This window comes from Pelobates fuscus, chromosome 3, assembly GCF_036172605.1.
Source record: "Pelobates fuscus isolate aPelFus1 chromosome 3, aPelFus1.pri, whole genome shotgun sequence".
Classification (NCBI taxonomy): Eukaryota; Metazoa; Chordata; class Amphibia; order Anura; family Pelobatidae; genus Pelobates; species Pelobates fuscus.
This window is the reverse complement of record NC_086319.1, coordinates 45,667,903-45,690,864: the sequence shown is the minus strand read 5'-3', so window position 1 is coordinate 45,690,864 and position 22,962 is coordinate 45,667,903. Positions and strand designations below refer to the sequence as shown.

General features: G+C 41.0%; 1 protein-coding gene across 1 annotated transcript in view; it reads right to left on the bottom strand.

The window, feature by feature from the left end:
• The window catches only part of CAPS2 (calcyphosine 2), an 89,660-nt gene that overhangs the window by 41,229 nt on the left and 25,469 nt on the right, over positions 1–22,962 (bottom strand). The window contains exons 9-12 of the mRNA XM_063446994.1: positions 9,780–9,847; positions 8,894–9,007; positions 7,479–7,553; positions 503–598 (exon numbers count right to left, since the gene is read on the bottom strand). Of these exons, the coding sequence (XP_063303064.1) occupies positions 503–598; positions 7,479–7,553; positions 8,894–9,007; positions 9,780–9,847 (353 nt within the window). The remainder of the gene's footprint in view (positions 1–502; positions 599–7,478; positions 7,554–8,893; positions 9,008–9,779; positions 9,848–22,962) is intronic.

Below are 22,962 nucleotides of genomic sequence, written 5' to 3'. Positions count from 1 at the left end.
CACTGTGTTCTGTAAAGGCATATATTATCACCGTGGCCAATACCATATAATACCACAGCACAGCTCCAGGTAAAAATTTTATACAATATATGTAATTATAGAACATAACACACTGGTCAGGATACAAGAAAATACAGTGGTGAGTGTTTACCAAGCCAGAATCTAAATAATGAAAACTTTGATCTTACTATTCTTTCTAAAAAAGAAACAATCTTGTTTTGCACTGTTTTATCTACATACGGTAATAACTACACAAAAACAACTGAAAACTAATTGTGCCACGTGTTCGGCCTGGCGGCAGATATAAAGCAGTAAAACTGAATTTTTTTTTAAAGAGTTATTGTTTGTGATTTTTTACAGTTTTTTTTTATGTCCCTTCACAAACAGTTTTTTGTATTTTTCTATTTATTGAGCACTTATGTTACATGCTTACTCACACATGTTGGTGTATATTGACATAACTGTAATGAATGAATGAATGTAAAAGAATGCCTTGACTTACCTATTTTTTCCAAACTGACGATATTCATAAATTGTTATCGACTTATCATGTGCAAAGAAAAACCCAATAAGTTCTCTACAGGCATCACGTCCATTTCTGGAAAAGGGAAAGATTTTTTTTAAATGACATTATACGTACTACATACTTTATATATTAGGTAAAATACATGCACACATTTCCCCAAGGTTGTCATGTGTGAATCTTTAATGGTATTAATGATTCACACCATTCTCTCCTCATGCCTTTCTTCATTATATCACTAATCCAGGGCTCGTCCAACACATTTTGCTACAAAGGGCCACAAACAAAATGCTGCCCACAACCCAGTGTCCATGCCAAACGCCACAGCGCATAACCATACACAACTAAAACGTACATAACCATCACTCACTAATATGTAGCCAACAAAACACAGACACACCTACTTAGCAACATACATATGTAGGCGCACACACACAGATACCCACTCATTCACACAGGCACACACACAATCACAGATACTTTCATATCTTGAGGGTTCTGCATCTGAATCTGCTGCCTCTTTAATGTTTGAAGCATACTACCCAACATTCCAAATGAACAGAAAGGGGCACTTTAATATTAGTGGTGTGATTGGGGGTGGGCTATTCTGAGAAATTTGTGGTGACTAACTAAAAACAATTTATGTAACTAAAATGTGATTTAAAACAAGAACAATGTATATTATTCACCCAGACTGATTTCTAAACACTTATATTATCGTTTTATATTACTGTGAGTATTATTTGCTGTGGAGCTCTGTTATACACTCAGACACAGCAAGTATATAGAGCTTCTAGAAAAAAGGGACAGGGGATAGAAAAGAGCAATGGATGTATTTGGGCCCAAAATAGGAACTGTCCCTCCAAAATAGGGATACTTGGGAGGTATGCTGAAGTGCTTCCCCATAAAAGTTCAGCCTGAGTCCAATGGACCCAACCAGATCCCTTATTGGATAACACATAAACACCAAATTGTAATGAACTGAAAACCAAATTGCAAAATGTACACTCAAATAGGTTAGCTGTGTGGAACTATGGTTGACTTTGAATGTTTTTCCAAATCATATAAATTTCGCAATTTTGCAATTCGATTTTCAGTACACTACAATTTATTGTTTTATAAATAAACCCATAAGGTACTGGTAATTCATTTTCAAATGTATTTAAATTAATCATGGGTAAAGAGGGGTTTAAGGATTTCATAATATATTCTTAGTTTAACGTAATTACATGGACAAACTGGTAGCGGGGATCTGGGCAACAATTCATCTCAGCAACTGAAATGATTTAGGAATAACCCAATAGTTTTTTTATTGGGTTATATCTCAATTGTTATATAATGTCATTGAAAGGTGATAGAAAAAAAATCTATTCTGTCCTTGATGCAGTGACTCACATGTAAGCAATATAGATTTACATCAACCTTGTACCTAAAGGCAACATTAAACCAACATAAAATGCATTAATGCAGCCTGTACCGCAGTAACAATCGTTGTAAACTATAAAACATATGCATATACACATTTAATGAAGGAATCTAAATCACATATTTCAAAACAGTCTGTATTGCTGGTTAAACTGAGATTATATTGTATAACTGAAACTATTCTGTGATGCTGAAAAACCATGTATGATGGCAGTATATAACGGTAACTCACAGGATATTAAGGATCAATACAATTCTTTTGCCAACATGACCTTCCAGTCTCTAAAGTCCTTTACTCCAGAATGCATCATTTAACTTATTTGCCATTGTTAATGTTATACATTTTAGAACAGGATCCTTAAAGGAGAACCGTCAGCAGTTTTTTTTTTAGGATAGGAATCCTTGCAGCACATAATAAAAATATGTGATATTTTTTATTGAAAATTAAATATATGTAAAAATACCTGAAAAGATGACCCCTACTTTCACAGAACACTACATTCCTCTGCCATATTCATAAACCTTTAGTCAGACTGAGATAGAATCTGACTGTTAGGCTCCTGCTTCACTCCCTGCACAGAGCGATGATGTCATCAGCCATTGCCCTGTGTGGTCTTCCCCACACAGATGTTCAATTGGATTAAGATCTGGGGAATTTGGATGCCAAGGTATCACCTTGAACTATTTGTTATGTTCCTCACACCATTCCTGAACAATTCATGCAGTGTGGCAGGATGTTATATCCTGTTAATATAGGCCAATGTCAACAAGGAGCAGCATTGCCAAGAAGGGGTGTATGTGGTTTTAAACAATCTCTAGGTAGGTGGCATGTGTCAAAGTAAAATCCACATGAATGTCATAAGGTTTCCCATCAAAACATTGTCCAGGGCATGCCTTCTTCCCACACCAGCCATCCACCTGATCGAAATTAAAATGTGATTCATTAAACCAGGCAACCTTCTTCCACTGCTCTATTGTCCAGTTCTGAAACTCATGTTCCCACTGAAGGCACTTTTGGCAGTGGACAGGGGTCATCATGGGCACTCTTGACTAGTCTGCGGCTATGCAGCTCCATATGCAGAAAACTGTAATGCACTGTGAGCACTGACACCTTTCTATCATGGCCAGCATTCAGTTTTCCTGCAATTTGGGCCTCCTCTGTGTGATCAGACCAGCCATACTAGGTCTTCGCATCAATCAGCCTTGGGCACCCATGATCCTCATGCCAGTTTACTGGTTGTCCACTGCTTACCGGAAACCCCCTACAAGACTTGCTGTTTTGGAGATGCTCTGACCCAGTGGCATAGCCATCACCATGTGAACCTTATCAAAGTCACTCAGATATTTTCACTTGCCCATTTTCCTGCTTCCAACACATGATATTCATGAACTGACAGTTCATTTGTTGGCGAATATATCCCACTCCTTGACAGGTGACATTGTAACGATATAATCATTGCTATTCCTTTCACCTGTCAGTGGTTTTAATGTTGTGGCTGATGTTATTTTGCCTGTGATGCATATATTGTGAATGTATGTGTCTTTTGAGTGGGTGACACATTTGTGGATGTGTGTGTGTATTTTCCAGTGTAAATGTGAATTTGTTTAGTGCCAGTATGGGTGAATGCAGGTTTTTCTTGTGTGGGTAATGTCAGTGTGTATATTTACATGCAGTAGTGTAGTACAAGAGAGAGAGAGAGAGTGAGTGTGTGTGTGTGCTACATCTTTATAGACCAGATATATCGGTATACTTGTTAGTAATGTTCGTGTGTGAATGTTATTTTGGCAATGTGACAAAAACTGTGACAAACATTTCACAATGGTTTACCTACATCATGTATCTTCCTGTACCTTGTAATATAACACATTGTGCATAGTTATTACCTGTTTTCTCTTTTTAATATTCTTTAAAAAATTTAGGAATACTGCAAGTTATTAAATCTACAGTCGAAACCAACATAACCAACCCACTGAAGGTCTTCATCTGTTACTCCTAGCAATGTAACTGAGGAAAAAAGCAAGTCTGCAATGCCCCTGAGCTAATCGTATGAATCACTGAGATATGCTAAGGAATTAGTTGTTCCAAATCCTTTTAAGAGGAGTGAGGATGAAATTTGTAGGCGTCTTGTTTAAAAATAAATCACACCTAACCAAAGTCTGCAAAAGATTCTTAAGATCAAATGAGCTTTTTATTGGGTTATATTTCAATCATTTGATAATGTCACAGAAAGGTCATTGAGAAGCAGTTTTTGCCCTTGATGCTGTGACTCACGTGTAAACAGTATAGATTTACATCTTGCTTCTGTATGAAGAACCTTGGCAAGGAGACACCAGGGTATCATGCATCAGCACTGACTACAGCACTATATAATAAACTATGGGAAATCTGTATACTAGATCATGGAAACATAACAGTCAACATCAATCATCTATAATATTAAAACTGTTGTTGTTAAATACTAATAGATTGTCTATTGCCAAGGGATATACATACTAGCCTATTCCACGTTTAACTTCCTCTCCTGCCTGTCCGTTTAGTTAATATGCCTCTTCCGCTTCATTCCCAGTTCATTTATCACCCCTATGTCCCCCAATTAATGCCCCCTGCCAGTGACCCACATTCCCACATTTGATGTAAGGAATACAGACCCCCACCATGCATCTATAGCTTTCCTCACCCATATTCCTACAGCCAGACTTTTCAGAGAAAATGCAGTGTTTACATTACAGCCTAGTGATAATTTCACTGGCCACTCCTCAGATGGCTGTTAGAGATCCTTCCTAGGTCATGGCTGCCTAAAATGCATCCAAACGTTTAGTGTCTCCTCCCTCTGCATGCAGACACTAAACTTTCCTCATAGAGATTCATTGATTCAATCCATCTCTATGAGGAGATGCTGAATGGCCAGGGCTGTGTTTGAATTGTGCTGGCTCTGCCCCTGATCTGCCTCTTTGTCAGTCTCAGCCAATCCTATGGGGAAGCATTGTGATTGGATCAGGCTACCACTTATGCTGATGTCAGCAGGCAGTGGGCAGGTCTAAAAGAAACAGGGACAAAGTAAGCAGCTGCAGACTTGAATACAAGTAAGATTTTACTATATTTAGGGAGGCATGAGGGGACCAGGGTGGCTAGATGGTGGGTTTTTTATACATGTTTGTGTTCCTGACACTATAGTGCTCCTTTAAAAAAAAACTCACCTTATTTCCAGCGCCACGCGGGTGTGCCGGTGCTGGCCCCACCCCGCCCCGCATTTTAATCAATGCATCTCTATGATGAAAATTCAGCGTTCCCATGCAGAGCATGGAGGTGCTGAACAGCAGAGCTGCTTATTGTACAGTGGCCATCTGAGGAGTGGCCAATTGGAGGTGTCCCAAGAGGCAATGTAAACACTGCATTTTCTCTGAAAAGACAGTGTTTGCATGAAAATGCCTGAAGGCAATGATTAAACTCACCTGAACAACTACATTAAGCTGTAAGTTGTCCCTTTAAGGAGCAGAAAGGGTCTGCAAGGAGCACAAAGGTAAATTAGGAGAAGGAGCAGAAAGTAAAAGAAATGAGATGGACTGGTCTGCAAGGAGCAGAAATAATCAGTAGGAGCACAATGGTAAAGTAGGAGAAGGGACAGCAAGTAGCAGAAAGGGGCAGCAAGGAGCACAACGGGACAGAAGGAGCATAAAGGTAAAGGAGCAGAAAGAATCAGAAGGAGCACAAAGGTAAAGTAGGAGAAAAAGCAGAAAGGAGCAGAAAGGGTCAGCAACGAGCTGGAATATGCAGAAGGAGCACAGAGGTAAAGTAGAAGGAGCAGAAGGGAACAGAAATGAGCAGGAAGGGACAGCAATGAGCAGGAAGGGTCAGCAAGGAGCAGGAAGGGACAGAAGGAGCAGGAAGGGACAGCAAGGAGCAAAAAGGGACAGAAGGTGCACAAAGATAAAAAGAGCAGAAAGAATCAGAAGTAGCACACAGGTAAAGTAGGAGAAGGCGCAGAAAGAGTCAGCAGGGAGTTGGAAGGGGCAGAAGGAGCACAAGGGTACACTAGGAGAAGGAGCAGAAAGGAACAGAAAGGAGCAGGAATGGTCTGCAAGTAACAGGAAGGGTGAGCAAGGAGCAGGAAGGGTCATAAGGAGCAAAAGGGATCAGGAAGAGAAAGGAGCAGAAAGGCGCAAAAGAAGCTGAAGAAAGGAGCAGAAGGAGCCAAGGAGAAGACAGTGTCAGAATAAAAAGAAGACTATGCCAAATGAAGGAGAAGAAAAGAAGATTGGAGCAGGAAGGACAAGTGAAGTGATCCCTCCACTTAATTCTGGACACCACATCACAAGGCTTTGGTACCTGGGCCTAGCAGGAAAACTTTGGACCTTCTCATCTCCCCAGGTAAAAAAATATCAGTGTTAATGTGTTCACTTTTATTTACTGAGTGTCAGGAAGCTCAGAGTGCCGCTGGTAGGGGTGCCGCAGATTGGTCAGCTGGCACTCTAAGCCAATCACTAAATCCCCATTCATAAAAAAGTAAAACATTTTTATGAACTGGGAACTAGCGATTGGCTTAGAGCATCAGCTGACCACTCTAGCCAATCTGTGGCACCCATGCCTGACGTCAATCTGCACTTCCTGATACTCTGTGCCCAGGGGCCTCCTGGCATCATAGTATTTTCATTTAGATTAAGTTGTTATGGTAACCAGAATGTTCCTTCAATTTGATTAAAGGAACACTATAGTTCATTTAAGCAAATTAAAGGAACATTCTGGTTACATGTATTCCTGAGACCATAGTTGTGAAAACCATATTTACGTATCCTGTCCCACCCCAATGGGTGTCCTGGTTTTTTATTTCCAAAATCTGGTCACCCTGACTTTATGTGATAATGACTAGGCCCCTCCCCTTCATGATACTGCCAAAAAGGGGCCAAGCATGGATGTCATTACTATTAACCCCCCCCCCCTGTCTGCCCCCCGTAGAGATTCCTGCAAATGCCCATGCTTACAGACACAATCTGAAAACCTTACAAATGTGTTCTTGCAGAGATTAAAATCCTAGCCAGCTCAATCATCTGAGATTTATTTACAAAACAGTGAATGGTAACAAATTAAAAAACTGAATAGCAAAATAAAGGCCAATATAGCTGGACTGGAAAAATCTCCAACTCAGCTATAGTTACAGCTCGGTTTGCATTAGACCTTTTATTCAATACACCCTTATGTGTCCCTGCTCCCTCTTGTTTGCGATATTGTGATCTCTTAGCTATAATTTCTCAATTAGATTTTAAAGCTAATTCCAAGTGCAAACTTGGCCAAACAAAAATATCAAACTTGGCTGCAACTTTCTAGAAGTAAAACCAGCAATTTTTTAGATTTTGATTATTTTCCTTTAATTCCAGGATACAATTTATCATGCCTTCTTGTGTCTATTCTTTGACTATAACCCTTCAAGTGATATTTCATCATTTGCTTAACCTTCATGGAAGGAGAGGCTGATTAACTGTAGTGCCGTTTGGCTTTTCGTTGTATTGACGCCATTTCTTGATGTATAATTACCTGCATATAATTCGGGCATCAAAGCGCATCTTGTTTGACAGCATGTTTTCTGTAAAGGATGAGCTTGTTTTAATCCTGTTAAAATAAAAAAGTACATTTCACATTACGAAATTATTCAAACAGACATAGAAAACGGAGTGAAAATATTTGTTTCAATCAGGTCATGTTCAAGAAATTTCAACTGGGCACATAATTTCCGGTCACTGGGTAAACCAATGTATTATTCAATGTAATTGTGTCAATAAAGCCTATTTGAATCAGTTTAGATGTCCTAAATTATGTCTTGCTGGTTTAAAATAAAAACAATAACTTGGAAAAGGTTTTGGCAACCTTTGCCAGGCAAGAAAAAATGTTGACTACATCTTCCATGCTGCCTTAAGAGCTTTCAGTTCACAACATCTAGCATGGCAGAGGTGATCTATGGCAAACTCAGATTATGTGCCATAAAACATTATGGAATTATGGTTTTGGTTGAAAAGTCATGGGGTTACAAAGCCTAGATGTTTTAAAGCAGTAGGGCTAACCATATCCTCCTTTAGGTCAATTATTAAGATTTAAAGGAACACAACAATTAGATATGCATGCCTCCCAACAATCCTAATTTTGTCGGGACATTTTAGGGTCCTGTTTCATTTTTTGAGACAACAGGGAATTGTTCACAAAAAGTGTAGCATGCTGAAACAGTTCTCTGTGCATGGTCCTCCATAAGTGGGCTGGCATGCTATTACAGATTGCGTCACTGGCCTGCCCTCTCCCACCTGTGTACCGCTTCTTAGTACGCCAATGTTGGGTGGTATGGATATATGTTTATTTTTATAATACTATGTTCTAACCCCCAATATCTGCTTGACAGCTGGGAGGTGTTACCAAGCAGATTTATAAGAGGCAATTTCTCTTGAAATTATTATAATAATATAATCAAAAACAGACATAAGGTTAACACCTAAAGCACTAAAAAAAAATGGAACATCGTAGATTAAGGATTTTATTCCATAAACTCCAGTGCTACTCAATCAGAGTTCTTAGCATTGAAGCGTTTTGCCTGAAACTGCTGACATATGACAAAAAATTATAAATATCATCCATAAAGTGGCACAGGCATTTAAAAGACTTTTCTCTCAATCTGCCACTGACGTCACAATAGTGACTTTCATTACATAGAGTGGACTTCTAATCCCTATATTTAGAAATTAGATACCACAGAGTAGCTGGATTCTCTAAAGTGCTAAAGTGGCCATTAAATTAGATTGTGTTAATTGTGTTACCTGGATAATTGATCGAATAGAAAAAACACATGTAATTTGTCATGTGAGGCACTTTTTACCATTTGAGTCAGTCATTATCTGAATAACAAAATGATTTCCACTCTATGTAGTCACTCAACTGAATATCGCTATGTAGTAAAAATCAATTACTTGGTCTCATGTAAGGTTCTCTTTCGGAAGCGTACAGGTGCAGATGACAAGTCTTGTTGAGGATTAACAAAAACGGATGGACTTTTATTTTGTTCCGGGTCACTAATAACAGCCCTAAAATATAGAAAACATAACATAATTAAATATATGTACATTGTTAATTATAAATGCCTATAATAAATATTATTATTATTAATATTAAACAGCATACAATTTAAATTTATATTTATTGCTCTGAAATTAAAACTCAGTTTAACTTAAGGGAACAATGTGATGGCAGAAGATGAAGTCTGGGAGTAACACTTTAAGGAATACTCTAAGAACCATAACCTCTACAGCTCTTAGTAATGGTTATTGTGCCAGAAGTGCCTTGGCACCTACCCATTGTAAGTAGTCAAACCATTTTAGAATGGTTTGATTTCTTACCCGGGTTCCATGCGCGCCACTCCTGGCTTCCACAACTGAATTCACTTTGAATGTCCGACAATTCTCACTTGAATAAAAAAATAAAAAGACAAAAAAAAAAAAAAGCAAAGAGAGGAAAAATTGACCAGAAAGGGCAAACAAAAAGAGAAAGAAAAAAACAGAAAGAGAATGAAAGAGGGCGAGGGGAAGAAGTCTGTAGAGATTTTTTTGTAGAGTACAATTCTGCACAACATATGTAGGTTCTGTTTAACATCACTGTCTTAAAGCAGCTCTGTCACCCTATACTTACCTTAAATAAAAAAAAAGTATGGACTACCTTGCCTTATGTATTTTTCCTCCGCTTGACAAAAGGTGTCAAGTTTTGTCACTTCTCCCAGCCATCACTAGTGTATCTGACTGATATTAGCAATTACACATGAAACATTAAACGTATATATTTAACCACAGGAATGTACTATACCTAGAAAGGTGGTCTATCATGACTTGCTCTACGACCGTTTGCTTCTTTCTTTCAGCAGCAAGGTCTTCCTGAATAAATAACATCACATGAAGGCTCAATTGAATAAGGTGTGTGAACTCATAAACATTAATTATCTTTCACTTAATAACAATGGCACGATATAGAGATACAGTTTATAGACAGTCTGATATTTTAAAGAAGATTTTTGTTTGTGATATTTCTGAATAATATGCGCACAAAGCTATGCATACCCTGGGGCCAGAATATCACCAGCACATCCAATTAAAATATACATTTCTTCCCCAAAATAAAAAAAGATAAGAAAATCTTTCAATGATTAAAGACTGGTCATTGCCTAGAAATCTGTCGACAGATTCTCCTACTAGAGGCAAATGTTTAATGTTTTTAACCCCTTAAGGACACATGACATGTGTGACATGTCATGATTCCCTTTTATTCCAGAAGTTTGGTCCTTAAGGGGTTAATGTCAAAATGCAGATATAGCAATATTTTTCCTAGGTGTAATGCTCACACAAAATTAATATGCCGCAAAACAATGCAAAGTGCATATTTATTCAATACTATGGCCACAGTTAATACTTTTGGATAAGCTTTTCAAATGATTTCTGCCTATCAATCATCTCAGCACTCATGGTACGGGATATCTGTTCCCCCTTCTATAATTTTAGGCAGTGCTCTTGACATCATTTGGAAATGCAGGTACTAGAGAGAGACTTCACATTATTATCATCTTCCTGTCCGCCACGCACCTCCCACGTCTCCCCCTTTTGTCAGTCCCTACAGTTTCTATCAAACTTACTTCCCTGTTCTGTTAGACTCTCATCCAGTCTCCATTACTTCCCCCCAAAAAATGTAAAACTCACTTCTTCATAAATCATATCAATTAGACTGTTAATAACTTTCCCTCCCTGCACCTTGGTAACCCACCTTCATTTCCTGCAATTGTCATTCAAAAATAAATAAATAAAATAAGCCTTGATTGAAAATTATTCTAGCAACCTACTTTTTTCTGTGTATGAAAAATAGCTGACCCTTAACCCCTTGTGTCACTTTACCCCACTCCCTCAAGAATGTAAGCTAGTTTGAGCAGGACCCTCAATATTGTATGTTCCTGTGCATCCCATGCGTCTTGTTACAAATACTTGTCTGCAATTCCACCCATACAGCGCTGCAAAAATTGTTGGTGCTTTAGTAATAGTAATAATAATAATCTCGGCATATCCAATATCAGTGCTACTTTGAAGGCTTTATGCCAGTTTGTTTTTAATATGCTTGTGTTGTACATTTACACTACTTTCTAATAACGTGAATCAGATCAGTAAATCTCACAAATATTTAAAAAGAAAAACTGGCATGATACCACTAGCATCTAGCATTGAAACATCGCCTGCTATTCTCTATGGGAGAAATTAAAACTTTAGTTAGTCAAGAATAATAACAATTCGTAAGATTTTGCAGTATGGAAACAGTCGGTGTTCACTAACGTTAGTGACACACATTTAAGGTAGCAGCTTGTCAGTGCCACTCAGTGACAACATTTGTAACAATTCTCAAATGTTTTAGCTAGCCTCTCACCCTTTCTCTCTTTTAAATCTTTGGTGATTGTGATTCGTCTCTGCAGATACTAATGTCAAAATGTCATTTTTGCTGCATATGATTTTCTTTCTTTCTTTCATTTTTTTTTTTTTTAAATTGGTTATCTTTTGTTAAATTTAAAGGGAGACTCCACTGCCCAAATGAAAAAATAAAATAGATCACTATTTAGTAGGTATACCATAATGAAAACATTCATGCATTTAATTATGATTTTTTTCATTGAGGTATTACAAAAACAGTTTGCAAAAGATACAAATCTCTAGCTGTAGCCTTTGCAAGCCGCCCCTTCTTTACCAGCCCAGACTTTCTGTGGATGTCCAATTAAAGGACCACTATAGGCACCCAGACCACTTCAGCTCAATGAAGTGGTCTGGGTGCCAGGTCCATTTAGGGTTAACCCTGCAGCTGAAAACATAGCAGTTTACAATAGGGTTAATCCAGCCTCTAGTGGCTGTCTCACTGATTTTCACAGTGAGAAGACGCCAGTGTCCATAGGAAAGCATTGAGAAATGCTTCCTATGGACTGACTGAATGCGCGCGCAGATGCCGCGCATGTGCATTCGTCGGAAGAGGGAGGAGAGTCCCCAGCGCCGAGCTCCCTCGGCGCTGGAGAAAGGTAAGTGTTTAACCCCTTCCTCCCCCTAGAGCCCGACGGGAGGGGGGCCATGAGGGTGGGGGGGACCTATTAACACTATAGTGCCAGGAAAACAAGTTTGTTTTCCTGGCACTATAGTGGTCCTTTAAGCAAGCTAAAGTACTCTAGGTGTTTTGTGTGTTCCTTTGATATAGACCTGCCTCATATAATAATCTGATCGACACATATTGTATATTGCTAAGATTATCTAGGCAGCATTAGGCACATCTAATCAGAATGTTAACTAGCTTTGTAATGCAACTATAAAAAGAATGCTTCTTACAATAACTCAACAAGGATACAAAAAAATGTTTGACATTTATTAGCCATATTAAGGATTATGCATAGCTCATATGGAAAACATCAGTTTAATAAGGTTAACAACTGTGACACATTGAAAGACCTTTTATGTACTGATGATTTGACTAAAATAATTAACAAGTTAACATCAATTTTAAAGTCAATTTGTCTATAAAAACCATGTTTGCATGTTTGTTCAAACAGGTAATGCTTCAATTAATCGAGAAAAACCTGAAGATAAATGTACCAGTGGTGAGAGATGGTAAATAAACAGTCTACCTTCAAAAATATACATATATTTATTTTTAAGCTGGATTTGTTCCTTACTAGTTATAGATTCAAGTCCACCTTTGTTACCGAAGAAGATTAAACGTACATGTAATCCAGTGCAAGGACAGTCTCCTCGCTGCAGCCTATCCACCCACGATGAGATCCTTCACAGAGAAGCATTATGGACCGATGGTGCGTGCATGGTAATTGTCAATCTCCACCAAACCAATGCTTCTCATAGACAAGCATTTATTTCAATGACTCTCTATCAGAAGCATTAGGCGTATTAGGCATCACTATGTTGAGAGTGAGGATGCTAAAAATGAAAGGTCTTAAGCAGGAAGTATCTCTAGTAGATGTCAATCTGATAGCCACTATAGGCGTGTTTTTTTTTTTTTTTCAAATGTAAACATTTCAAAAAAGTTCCAAATAATGAATACTAGCATTAGGCTAGCAACCAATTCTTAGAAAGGAAAAATCAGTCTCAGTTACCCATTTTTCCAGTGTAATATGCAATATAGTGTTATTATAATGATAAGATACATTTATTAGATTCTTCCCAATGTAAAAGTGATCTCCAAAAATGCAGTTACACTGCAAAAACTATTTATTTATAAACTATTTAACTATTTATTAAAGGGTTGATAAATATATGTCAGTTCCAACCACTAACGACTCACTCAAGTGGCAAAGGGCACGAAATTGTCTGTAGTAATGCAGAGGTTAAGAACCATTGCCTCATGTCAAATAGTCTTAATGTAGTTCAATAACACAAAGAAAGTCTATATTCTGTGTTAGCCCGTCTACACTTAAAGAAACAGTTATTAAAAGGATTTGAAGGTACCCGGCTATAGTAAACCATTTTCAATCCATTATTGAGATAACTCAATAAAATAAAGGAAAAAAAAAAGGTATCCTAGTGTGATGTAATTCCAGTAAAATACAAGTTTAGCAGGCTAAGATTGCCACAAGGCATATGTATGTATATGTGTTTGTAGTATCAGTTAGTTAATTACACGTAGCTAAGATACTGTTATCACTGTACTGACCAGGTGCAGGAATGTAAGAACTGGAATTACGCGTCCCTCTCCTTTGTATCAGATGAGCCACGTGGTTAGACCGGATGGATGAGTTTAGACTCTATTTATTAAATAGGTTAAGGGTATGTGTGGGTGTAGTTAATTGTGGGAGGAGCTACAGTGCTATATAAGGAATGTACTCTATGTATTCAGTACTCAGACTTTGCTGTATTTTGGTGACGCTAGTCCCTCTGAGTCCCGATCGGTGATCCAATAAAGAATCTCTTCCTTCCTGAAGAAACCTGTGTCCATCTCTCTGTGCTTGGCTTCCGTCAGTTTCTCCGGTATCATTTGGTGCATTGGCCGGGAAGCTCATCGTTCAACGGTAGCTGAGAGGCAGAGGCGTGAGACGGTCTATCTTTGCCCACGTTCTCTACGGCTGCACCCCTGAACTTCTGCGTGGACCTCCCTTCGTCTCGGCGCCACTGGTCTGTTGTCCAGGAGATCATCGGCCTCTACGTGAGAAGTGCTGGGGTGTCCCCGTCGATGAGTGTGAACTCAGGTTCAGGAACGAGGAGGTAAGACAACTGCTGTTTTAGACGGCAGGACCCACTAGGGGTATACCGATTGTGCGGTAGGCCCAAAGGGGTTTTGAATCTGTGTATCTGCCCCCTCTGTCGGAGGGAAGGAGCGAAGGCGCACCGCTCGATCGAACGCTCTTTAGTCAGACCGTTTGATTTGGTTAGTCAGGCGGGGTCCTGGTGTAAATAGCCCTAGCCGGACACCGGTGTCTTGTCTAGACTAGCGTTCTAGGGTGTATATTACGTTCGCTAGGTCGGAGGGACCGGGAGACTAAGCGGCGCCTGTGTAAATTCGGTTCGCTAGTTCTCATCCTATCTGGGCTAAGTGGGAAGGCGTGTAAATTTGGAACCCACTAGACTTTTGATAGTGCGACTAAGAGGCGCCTGTGTAAATTCGGTTCTCTAGCTCGCTATATATGTGGTGATTGGGCAGTGTGGCTAACCAAAACGGGTGTATATAGTTTTAGGTAGTCCATTCAAGGTACTGGCCAATAGTTTAGTTGGGAATTGTAAATGTGTTAACGATTGTTTTAGTAAAGTGTATATCTTGTTAGATAGCGCGAGCTCAGCCGTCTAGCGAGAGTGTTAATAGTGTGTTGCTGTATTATAGTGCACGGTACCATAACCCTGTATATTTACTGACATTGTATAATAAGTACTAATCATTGTCGTCCATTGCATGTTTAACACCATAACCACTAATAATTGTATTGTGACCTTAACTTGTGCTTTGACCTATGCTAACCGTACTGTAACCGCTATTTGTAAAAGACGATGTTACTGGGGTGTGTTATAGACGGGTAATTCGTATATAGAGAATTATAGCGTGGGTGACTGTATAGTTACGCCAAAGGGCATAATATTGATTATATAGTGACTGGTGTAACAGCTGTGTGTGTACGGGAATTCCCTGAGTGTTTATTGTTATTGTGTACGTTTCACTTGGTAACCGTACCACGTGGTGCTGTTGCCAGAGGAAACGGGTGTGACTGTTGAATAGTACGCGTGTATAGTATTCGTTGTCGACGACGTTCCATTGTTAAGTATGGGTGCGTCGCAGTCAACGATTCCGGATCCCTTAGGATGTATGGTTAAGAATTTTAAAAAGGGATTCAAAGTTTGTGATTTTGGGGTAAAGATGTCTCCTGTACGTTTGGTCACTTTGTGTACTAGGGAGTGGCCTACTTTGGTTGCGGCATGGCCGCCACGTGGCAGTTTGGATCCAACTCTGGTACAGCGCTTACACGTGGCTGTATCGGGTAGGCCTGAACTTTACGGCCAGTTTCCTTATATTGACTGTTGGAGACAGGCCGTAAATGACTCGCCAAAATGGCTCCAGACATGCCACGAGGAGCAGTGTCGCCTCATGGTAGCTAGGACTTGCTCGTCCACTAGGACTGGTGTTAGGCCCATTTTGGACACGCCCCCTGAGTCCGAGATCCCTTTGCCGCCCCCTTACTTTCCGTTAAGAAGAAGTGACGCAAACGCAGGAAGTCCTGCACCCCTCCCCTCATTACCCTCATCCACTTCCGCTTCCTCCTCCAGTACAGGATCCACCCCCCCTCGTACTAAATCTCCCCTTCCGGAACCAGAATCCACCCCCATTAGAAACGAATATCCTGATTTGGCGCCACTTCAGACTTCCGGTCAAGCTTCATCTAGCTCGGCTCGAAGTGTTTTATTTACGACCTTTTCCCAAAACCGACCTCCCACATCCCCATACCCTATCTCTCCCCGACCGGAACCCATGACTGACGCCTCTCTACGTAGCCCCATCCAAACCCGACAGTTGACTGGTGCCCAACAATTAAAGCACTATCAGATGCCTCTTCGTCTGAATCCCGGGTCAGCTTATATCGATGCCGCAGGTCAAATGGCACACGCTGACCCAGTCTTCGTATATGTCCCATTTACCACAACCGATCTTTTAAACTGGAAGACCCATAATTCCTCGTATACTGAGAAACCACAAGCTATGACTGATCTGTTCACCTCAATAGTACAGACGCATAATCCGACATGGGCTGATTGCCAGCAGTTACTAATGACTTTATTTAACAATGAGGAAAGGACAAGAATAAATCAAGCAGCCATTAAAGCATTAGAGGATAGAGCCCGTGCTTTGAACCAAGCCAATCCAGCAGCATGGGCCGCGACACACTATCCCAACACCGATCCCGATTGGAACGTAAATGGTGCTGATATGGTTCAACTCAGAGCCTATAGAGACGCTATAATTGCTGGCATGAAAGCCGGAGGAAAGAAAGCCATTAACATGTCGAAGACAGTTGAGGTGATCCAGAAAAGCGATGAAGCGCCCAGTGTCTTTTATGACCGATTATTGGAGGCATACCGCTTGTATACCCCCTTTAATCCGGAAGACGCAGACAATTCCCGAATGGTTAACTCCGCCTTTGTCAGCCAAGCATACGGAGATATTAAGCGCAAGCTACAAAAGTTAGAAGGGTTTGCAGGTATGTCCATCACCCAACTAATGGAGGTAGCAAATAAGGTCTATATGAACAGGGATACAGAAAGTAAGAAAGAGGAAGAGCGCAAGATGCGTAAAAAGGTTGATATGCTAGCGGTAGCGATCGCAGGCGTAGATAAACGGGGCCCAGATAGAGGCAATAATAGATGGAGTAGGGAGCCTTTGAGTAGGGATCAATGCGCGTATTGCAAGGAAGAAGGGCATTGGAGGAACGAATGTCCGCAAAGAGAGCAGTACGAGAGAGACCAACCCAGGGCAGGCTACGGAAACTTTAGAGGTAGAGCGAGAGGTAGAGGAGGCCCCGGAGGGAGTAATGGTTATAGAGGGAGTAATGGGAACAGAGGAAGTGTTAGGGAAGACAGGTATATTCCAGCAGCGCAAAGGTCCCGCGATAGAGAAGGTAGGGACTTTGTAGGATTGGCTGACACTGTCATGGAGGACTATTGATACCGACCGGGCTCCATCCCCCTTGGTCGAGCGGAGCCTATGGTCGATGTATCAATAGGGGGGAAAAGGAGTGCGTTCATGATCGACACTGGTGCTGAACATTCAGTGGTGACTAATCTAGTTGCTCCTCCATCTGGAAGGACTATTACTGTGATAGGAGCAACTGGAAGAAGTGCTGAAAAACCGGTTCTTAAAAGTCGACTCTGTACATTGGGAGGCCACGTAGTAAAACACCAATTCCTTTATATGCCTGAATGTCCAGTCCAATTGCTGGGACGTGATATGCTATCAAAATTACAAGCGCAGATTACGTTCCTACCAAATGGAACAACATCCTTAAAGTTTAATGGACCTTCAGGTATTATGACTTTATCCGTACCAAAGGAAGAAGAGTGGCGACTTTATACAGTGTTGACTAGCCAAAACCCTAGGAGTGATGAGACATTGTTTAACATACCAGGAGTTTGGGCAGAGAACAACCCACCAGGACTGGCCCGCAATATTCCACCAATAAAAATTGAACTGAAACATGGGGTTTATCCAGTGAGCCTAAGACAATATCACATTCCGCAGAAGGCTAAGAAGAACATCCAATCCTATCTGGATAAGTTCATACGGTATGGTATCCTAAAATTCTGTACTTCCCCCTGGAACACCCCATTGCTGCCTGTTCAAAAGCCCGGTACAGATGAGTATCGACCTGTACAGGACTTAAGAGCAGTCAATGATGCGGTTGTTAGCATACATCCAGTTGTACCCAATCCATATAACCTGCTTGCTTTAATTCCGGGCGGGGCTACTTACTTCACAGTCTTAGATCTCAAAGATGCCTTATTTTGCCTCCGAATTGCCGCAGAAAGCCAATGTATTTTCGCTTTCCAATGGGAGAACGCTGTAACGGGCTCAAAACGCCAAATGACTTGGACAAGACTGCCCCAAGGGTTTAAAAATTCACCTACCCTATTTGGTTCAGCTCTAAGTCAAGATCTACTGGATTTCGAGTCTATCCCAGGAGAATGTGTATTGTTACAATATGTAGATGACTTGTTGATAGCAGCAGTTACAAAAGAAAAATGTCAGCAAGCAACGCACGATCTACTACATATTCTCTGGAAGGCAGGATACAAGGTGTCCAGGAAGAAGGCTCAGTTGTGTTTGCCAACTGTCAAGTATCTGGGATTCCATATCTCTGAAGGTCAAAGGATTATGGGGCCAGAGAGAAAAGAAGCTGTCTGCCAAATACCAATACCCAAGAATAGAAGACAAGTGCGAGAATTCTTGGGGGCAGCAGGCTTCTGTAGGATATGGATTCCCAGCTATGCGATACTGGCAAAACCTCTGTACGCAGCCATCAAAGGTACAGAGCACGACCCCTTCTTATGGACCCAAGAACAGCAAACGGCATTTGAAGATGTGAAGAAGGCTTTGATGAGTGCCCCAGCATTAGGTCTACCTGATCACACACGACCATTCTACTTATATGTACACGAGCAAAGAAGAATGGCTGTGGGAGTATTGACACAGTACTTGGGATCATGGCAAAGACCTGTTGCCTACATGTCTAAGCAACTGGATGCAGTGGCCAGCGGACTTCCACCTTGTCTAAGAGCCGTAGCTGCAGCCGCCCTGCTAGTAGCTGAAGCCGATAAACTCACTCTGGGTCAAGAACTTTATGTACGAGTCCCACATGCAGTACAGACGTTGTTGGATTACAAAGGAAATCATTGGTTTAGTAACAGCCGTATGACCAAGTATCAAGCAATGTTGTGTGAAAACCCAAGAGTGCATTTAGAGACTGTAAACACCTTAAATCCAGCTACCCTTTTGCCACAACCTACTGAAAGTCAACATGATTGTTTGGAAGTAATGGATGAAGTATTTTCAAGTAGACCAGATCTTCGTGATTTTCCCATCCAGAACCCCGATGTTCAATATTACACCGACGGCAGTAGTTATGTGAAAGAAGGGATCCGCTATGCAGGATATGCAGTGACAACAATAGACAAGGTGATAGAAGCTCGGCCACTGGCGAAAGGAACATCAGCACAAAAGGCAGAATTAATAGCACTAACACGAGCGTTACAATTGGCTGAAGGTTTAAGAGTGAATATCTATACGGACTCTAAGTATGCGTTTTTAACCACTCATGCCCACGGAGCTTTGTATAAAGAAAGAGGACTACTGAATTCAGAAGGCAAAGAAATCAAGTACGCAGCTGAAATCCTACAACTATTGGAAGCAGTGTGGGAGCCGAAAGAAGTCGGTATCATACATTGTCGAGCGCATCTGAGAGGAGATGGTGATGTAACCAAGGGAAATCGGATGGCAGATAGTGCAGCTAAGCGTGCTGCTGAATCAGGAAGACAGGAGTATGTGGGGCATATAGCTGCTCTTATACCAACTCCACTGTCCCAATGGACTCCAGTTTATACAGCTCAAGAAGAGGAGTGGTTAAAGACTGAACCGGGAAAGTATTTGGAGAACAAGTGGTATCAGCTAGAAGATGGAAGAATAGTCATACCAGCATCACTAGCGGTAGAAATTGTCCAAAATTATCACAACGGGACACATTCTGGGAGAGACAGTACTGAAGAATCTCTCAGGAAACATTTCTACATACCAAGATTGTCCAACTTGACTCAGGCCATTGTACGCAGATGTGTAACGTGTGCTAAGAATAATGCAAGACAAGGACCAGTAAAGCCACCAGGAGTCCAGTTTATGGGGGGACTCCCCATGTCCGATCTACAAATAGACTTTACAGTAATGCCTAAATCGGGTGGACATCGTTACCTGTTGGTAATTGTGTGCACCTATTCAGGCTGGGTAGAAGCATGTCCTACTCGTACAGAGAAAGCAGGAGAAGTTGTAAGATTCCTGCTACGAGAAATAATACCCCGATATGGACTACCCTGTTCTATAGGATCGGACAATGGTCCAGCTTTTGTTCATCAGTGCCTACAACAACTGACTCATATGCTTGGTATAAAGTGGAGGCTTCATACTGCATATAGACCCCAGAGTTCTGGTAAGGTAGAGAGAATGAATAGAACTATAAAGAACCAGTTGGCTAAAATGTGTCAGGAAACCCAACTTAAGTGGAACGTTCTCTTACCCATAGCTTTATTGCGAATCCGCAGTACCCCTACCAGAAGGATGGGCCTCTCTCCTTTTGAAATCATGTATGGGCGACCACCTCCCGTACTTGGTAACTTAAGGGGGGACTTGAGTCAGTTGGGAGAAGGAATTACCCGGCAGCAGGTTGTAGAGTTGGGTAAGACTATGGAGGAGGTACAGAAATGGGTACAAGATAGATTACCTGTGAATATTTATCCCCCTGTTCATAGTTATCATCCAGGAGACCAAGTGTGGATTAAAGAGTGGAATAATGTACCGTTAGGGCCCAAGTGGAGAGGTCCTTATGTTGTTCTTTTGTCTACCCCTACAGCGATAAAAGTAGCCGAAGTAACTCCGTGGATACATCACTCCAGGGTTAAACCAGCAGCAGTCGATTCTTGGCAAATTACAGCAGATCCAGAGAATCCCTGCAAGATCCGGTTGAAACGCACTACTCAGTCGGAGTAACGAGGAATTATTGTGGATTACAAATTTTATTGTTACAGGTGTGAGTGAGAAGGCCATAATAAAGCCTGTCCGCTTACCAACACATAGTGTATAAGCCAGGAAAGTCTCGAAGGGACACCTGTGAAGACGAGCAGAACTCCATTCCCTGCAGCCCTCACATCCTGGAAGCTGAGGTTCCATCGCACGGACGAAGACTGAGGATGACGGCGAAAGATGTGCTTTTGATTGTGTTTATTTACATGTGTTTTTATATTCAGGAAGGTAGAGGTACCGACACTCCTAGCTGTGAGGTATGCATTAAGACTACGAGAACAGGTAACCATATTTCCCAAACCCTAATTTGGCATTCACAATACGAATGTAAAGGAGAGGTATCAAGATGTAGATACCTAAATATAGACTATAGTGTGTGCCATTTAGGAGTAGGAGAACCTAAGTGCTTCAGTCCAGAGTATCAACCTCGTACAATTTGGTTGACTCTCAGGAATGGAGATCCTCAGGGGACCCTAATTAATAAGACGGTGTTAGAATCCGTACATTCTTCGGGTGTTCTGCTATTTGATGCATGTAAGGCGATATCAAGTGGTAGAAAACCGTGGAATGTATGTGGGGATCTTAGATGGGAGAGGACGTATGGGTCTAATGATAAATATATTTGTCCCAGTAGTAAAAATAAATATGTGAGTCCTAGATGCCCAAATAAAGACTATAACTTTTGTCCATATTGGTCTTGTGTGGGGTGGGCGACTTGGGGACAGACAGTAGATAAAGACATGATAGTGACTAAGTTGCCGACTAGCCCTTATTGTAAGTCTATGGAATGCAACCCAGTCCATATACTTATTAATAACCCCGACAAGTTCCTAGATAAGTATGGAAATTTATTTGGGTTTCAGATATACGGGACGGGTTTAGATCCTGGGACATTATTGTTTATAGGAATAGAGACTGATACGGTATCCTCCCAGACTCATCAAGTATACCATTCCTTTTATGAAGAGATGAGTATAGATAATAAGATCCCCCATAACGCTAAAAACCTGTTCATTGACCTAGCTGAAAGTATTGCCGGTAGTCTTAATGTTACCAACTGCTATGTGTGTGGAGGTACTAACATGGGAGACCAATGGCCTTGGGAAGCAAAGGAGGTAATGTCCGGTTCTGAGGCAGTTGACCAACTAATATCTACACAAGCCGATTATCATTTGAGTGTTAGAGGTAAATCTGAGTGGAGATTAAAGACCTCCATCATAGGTTATGTTTGCATAGCAAGGAAAGGAATAATGTATAATACTTCTGTAGGAGAATTAACTTGTCTAGGGCAAAAAGCTTATGATGATGATACTAAAAATACAACTTGGTGGTCGGCTTCAAATGTCTCAGAACCATCTAACCCGTTTGCTAGATATGCCAGTTTAAAGGATGTGTGGTTTGATTTATCCATCACATCTACCTGGAGAGCCCCAGCAAATTTGTACTGGATCTGTGGTAAGAAAGCCTATTCGGAGTTGCCACAGGACTGGGAAGGGGCATGTGTGTTGGGTATGCTCAAACCATCCTTCTTCTTGTTACCGATTGAAACAGGTGAGACTTTAGGTGTTAAAGTGTATGATGTGAATCATAGGAAGAAAAGGGGACCCTTAGAGATAGGCACCTGGGAAGATAATGAATGGCCTCCCCAGCGTATCATAGATTATTATGGGCCAGCCACGTGGGCAGAAGATGGTACCTTTGGTTATAGAACCCCAATTTATATGCTCAACCGTATTATAAGATTACAGGCGGTGGTTGAGATTATTACTAATGAGACCTCACAAGCACTCAATCTTCTAGCGAAGCATAATACCAGGATGAGGACAGCAGTGTACCAAAATAGATTAGCCTTGGATTACCTTTTGGCAGTAGAGGGAGGTGTATGTGGGAAGTTTAACCTGAGCAATTGCTGTCTTCAAATAGATGACGAAGGGCAAGCAATAGCTGAGCTTACTAGCCATATGGTTAAACTAGTGCATGTGCCTACTCAGGTATGGAAAGGGTACAATCCAAGTAGTTGGTTTGGTAACTGGTATGAGTGGTTTGGAGGGCTTAAGGCAGTGGTAGGTGGAGTCCTACTGATTTTACTGTTGTGTCTACTCCTACCGTGTCTTATACCCTTAGTAGTTAGGTCTGTGCAAAGCCTGATAGGAAGTATAGCAGAGAGGAAGGCTGCTGCACAGATAATGGCGATATATAAGTATAA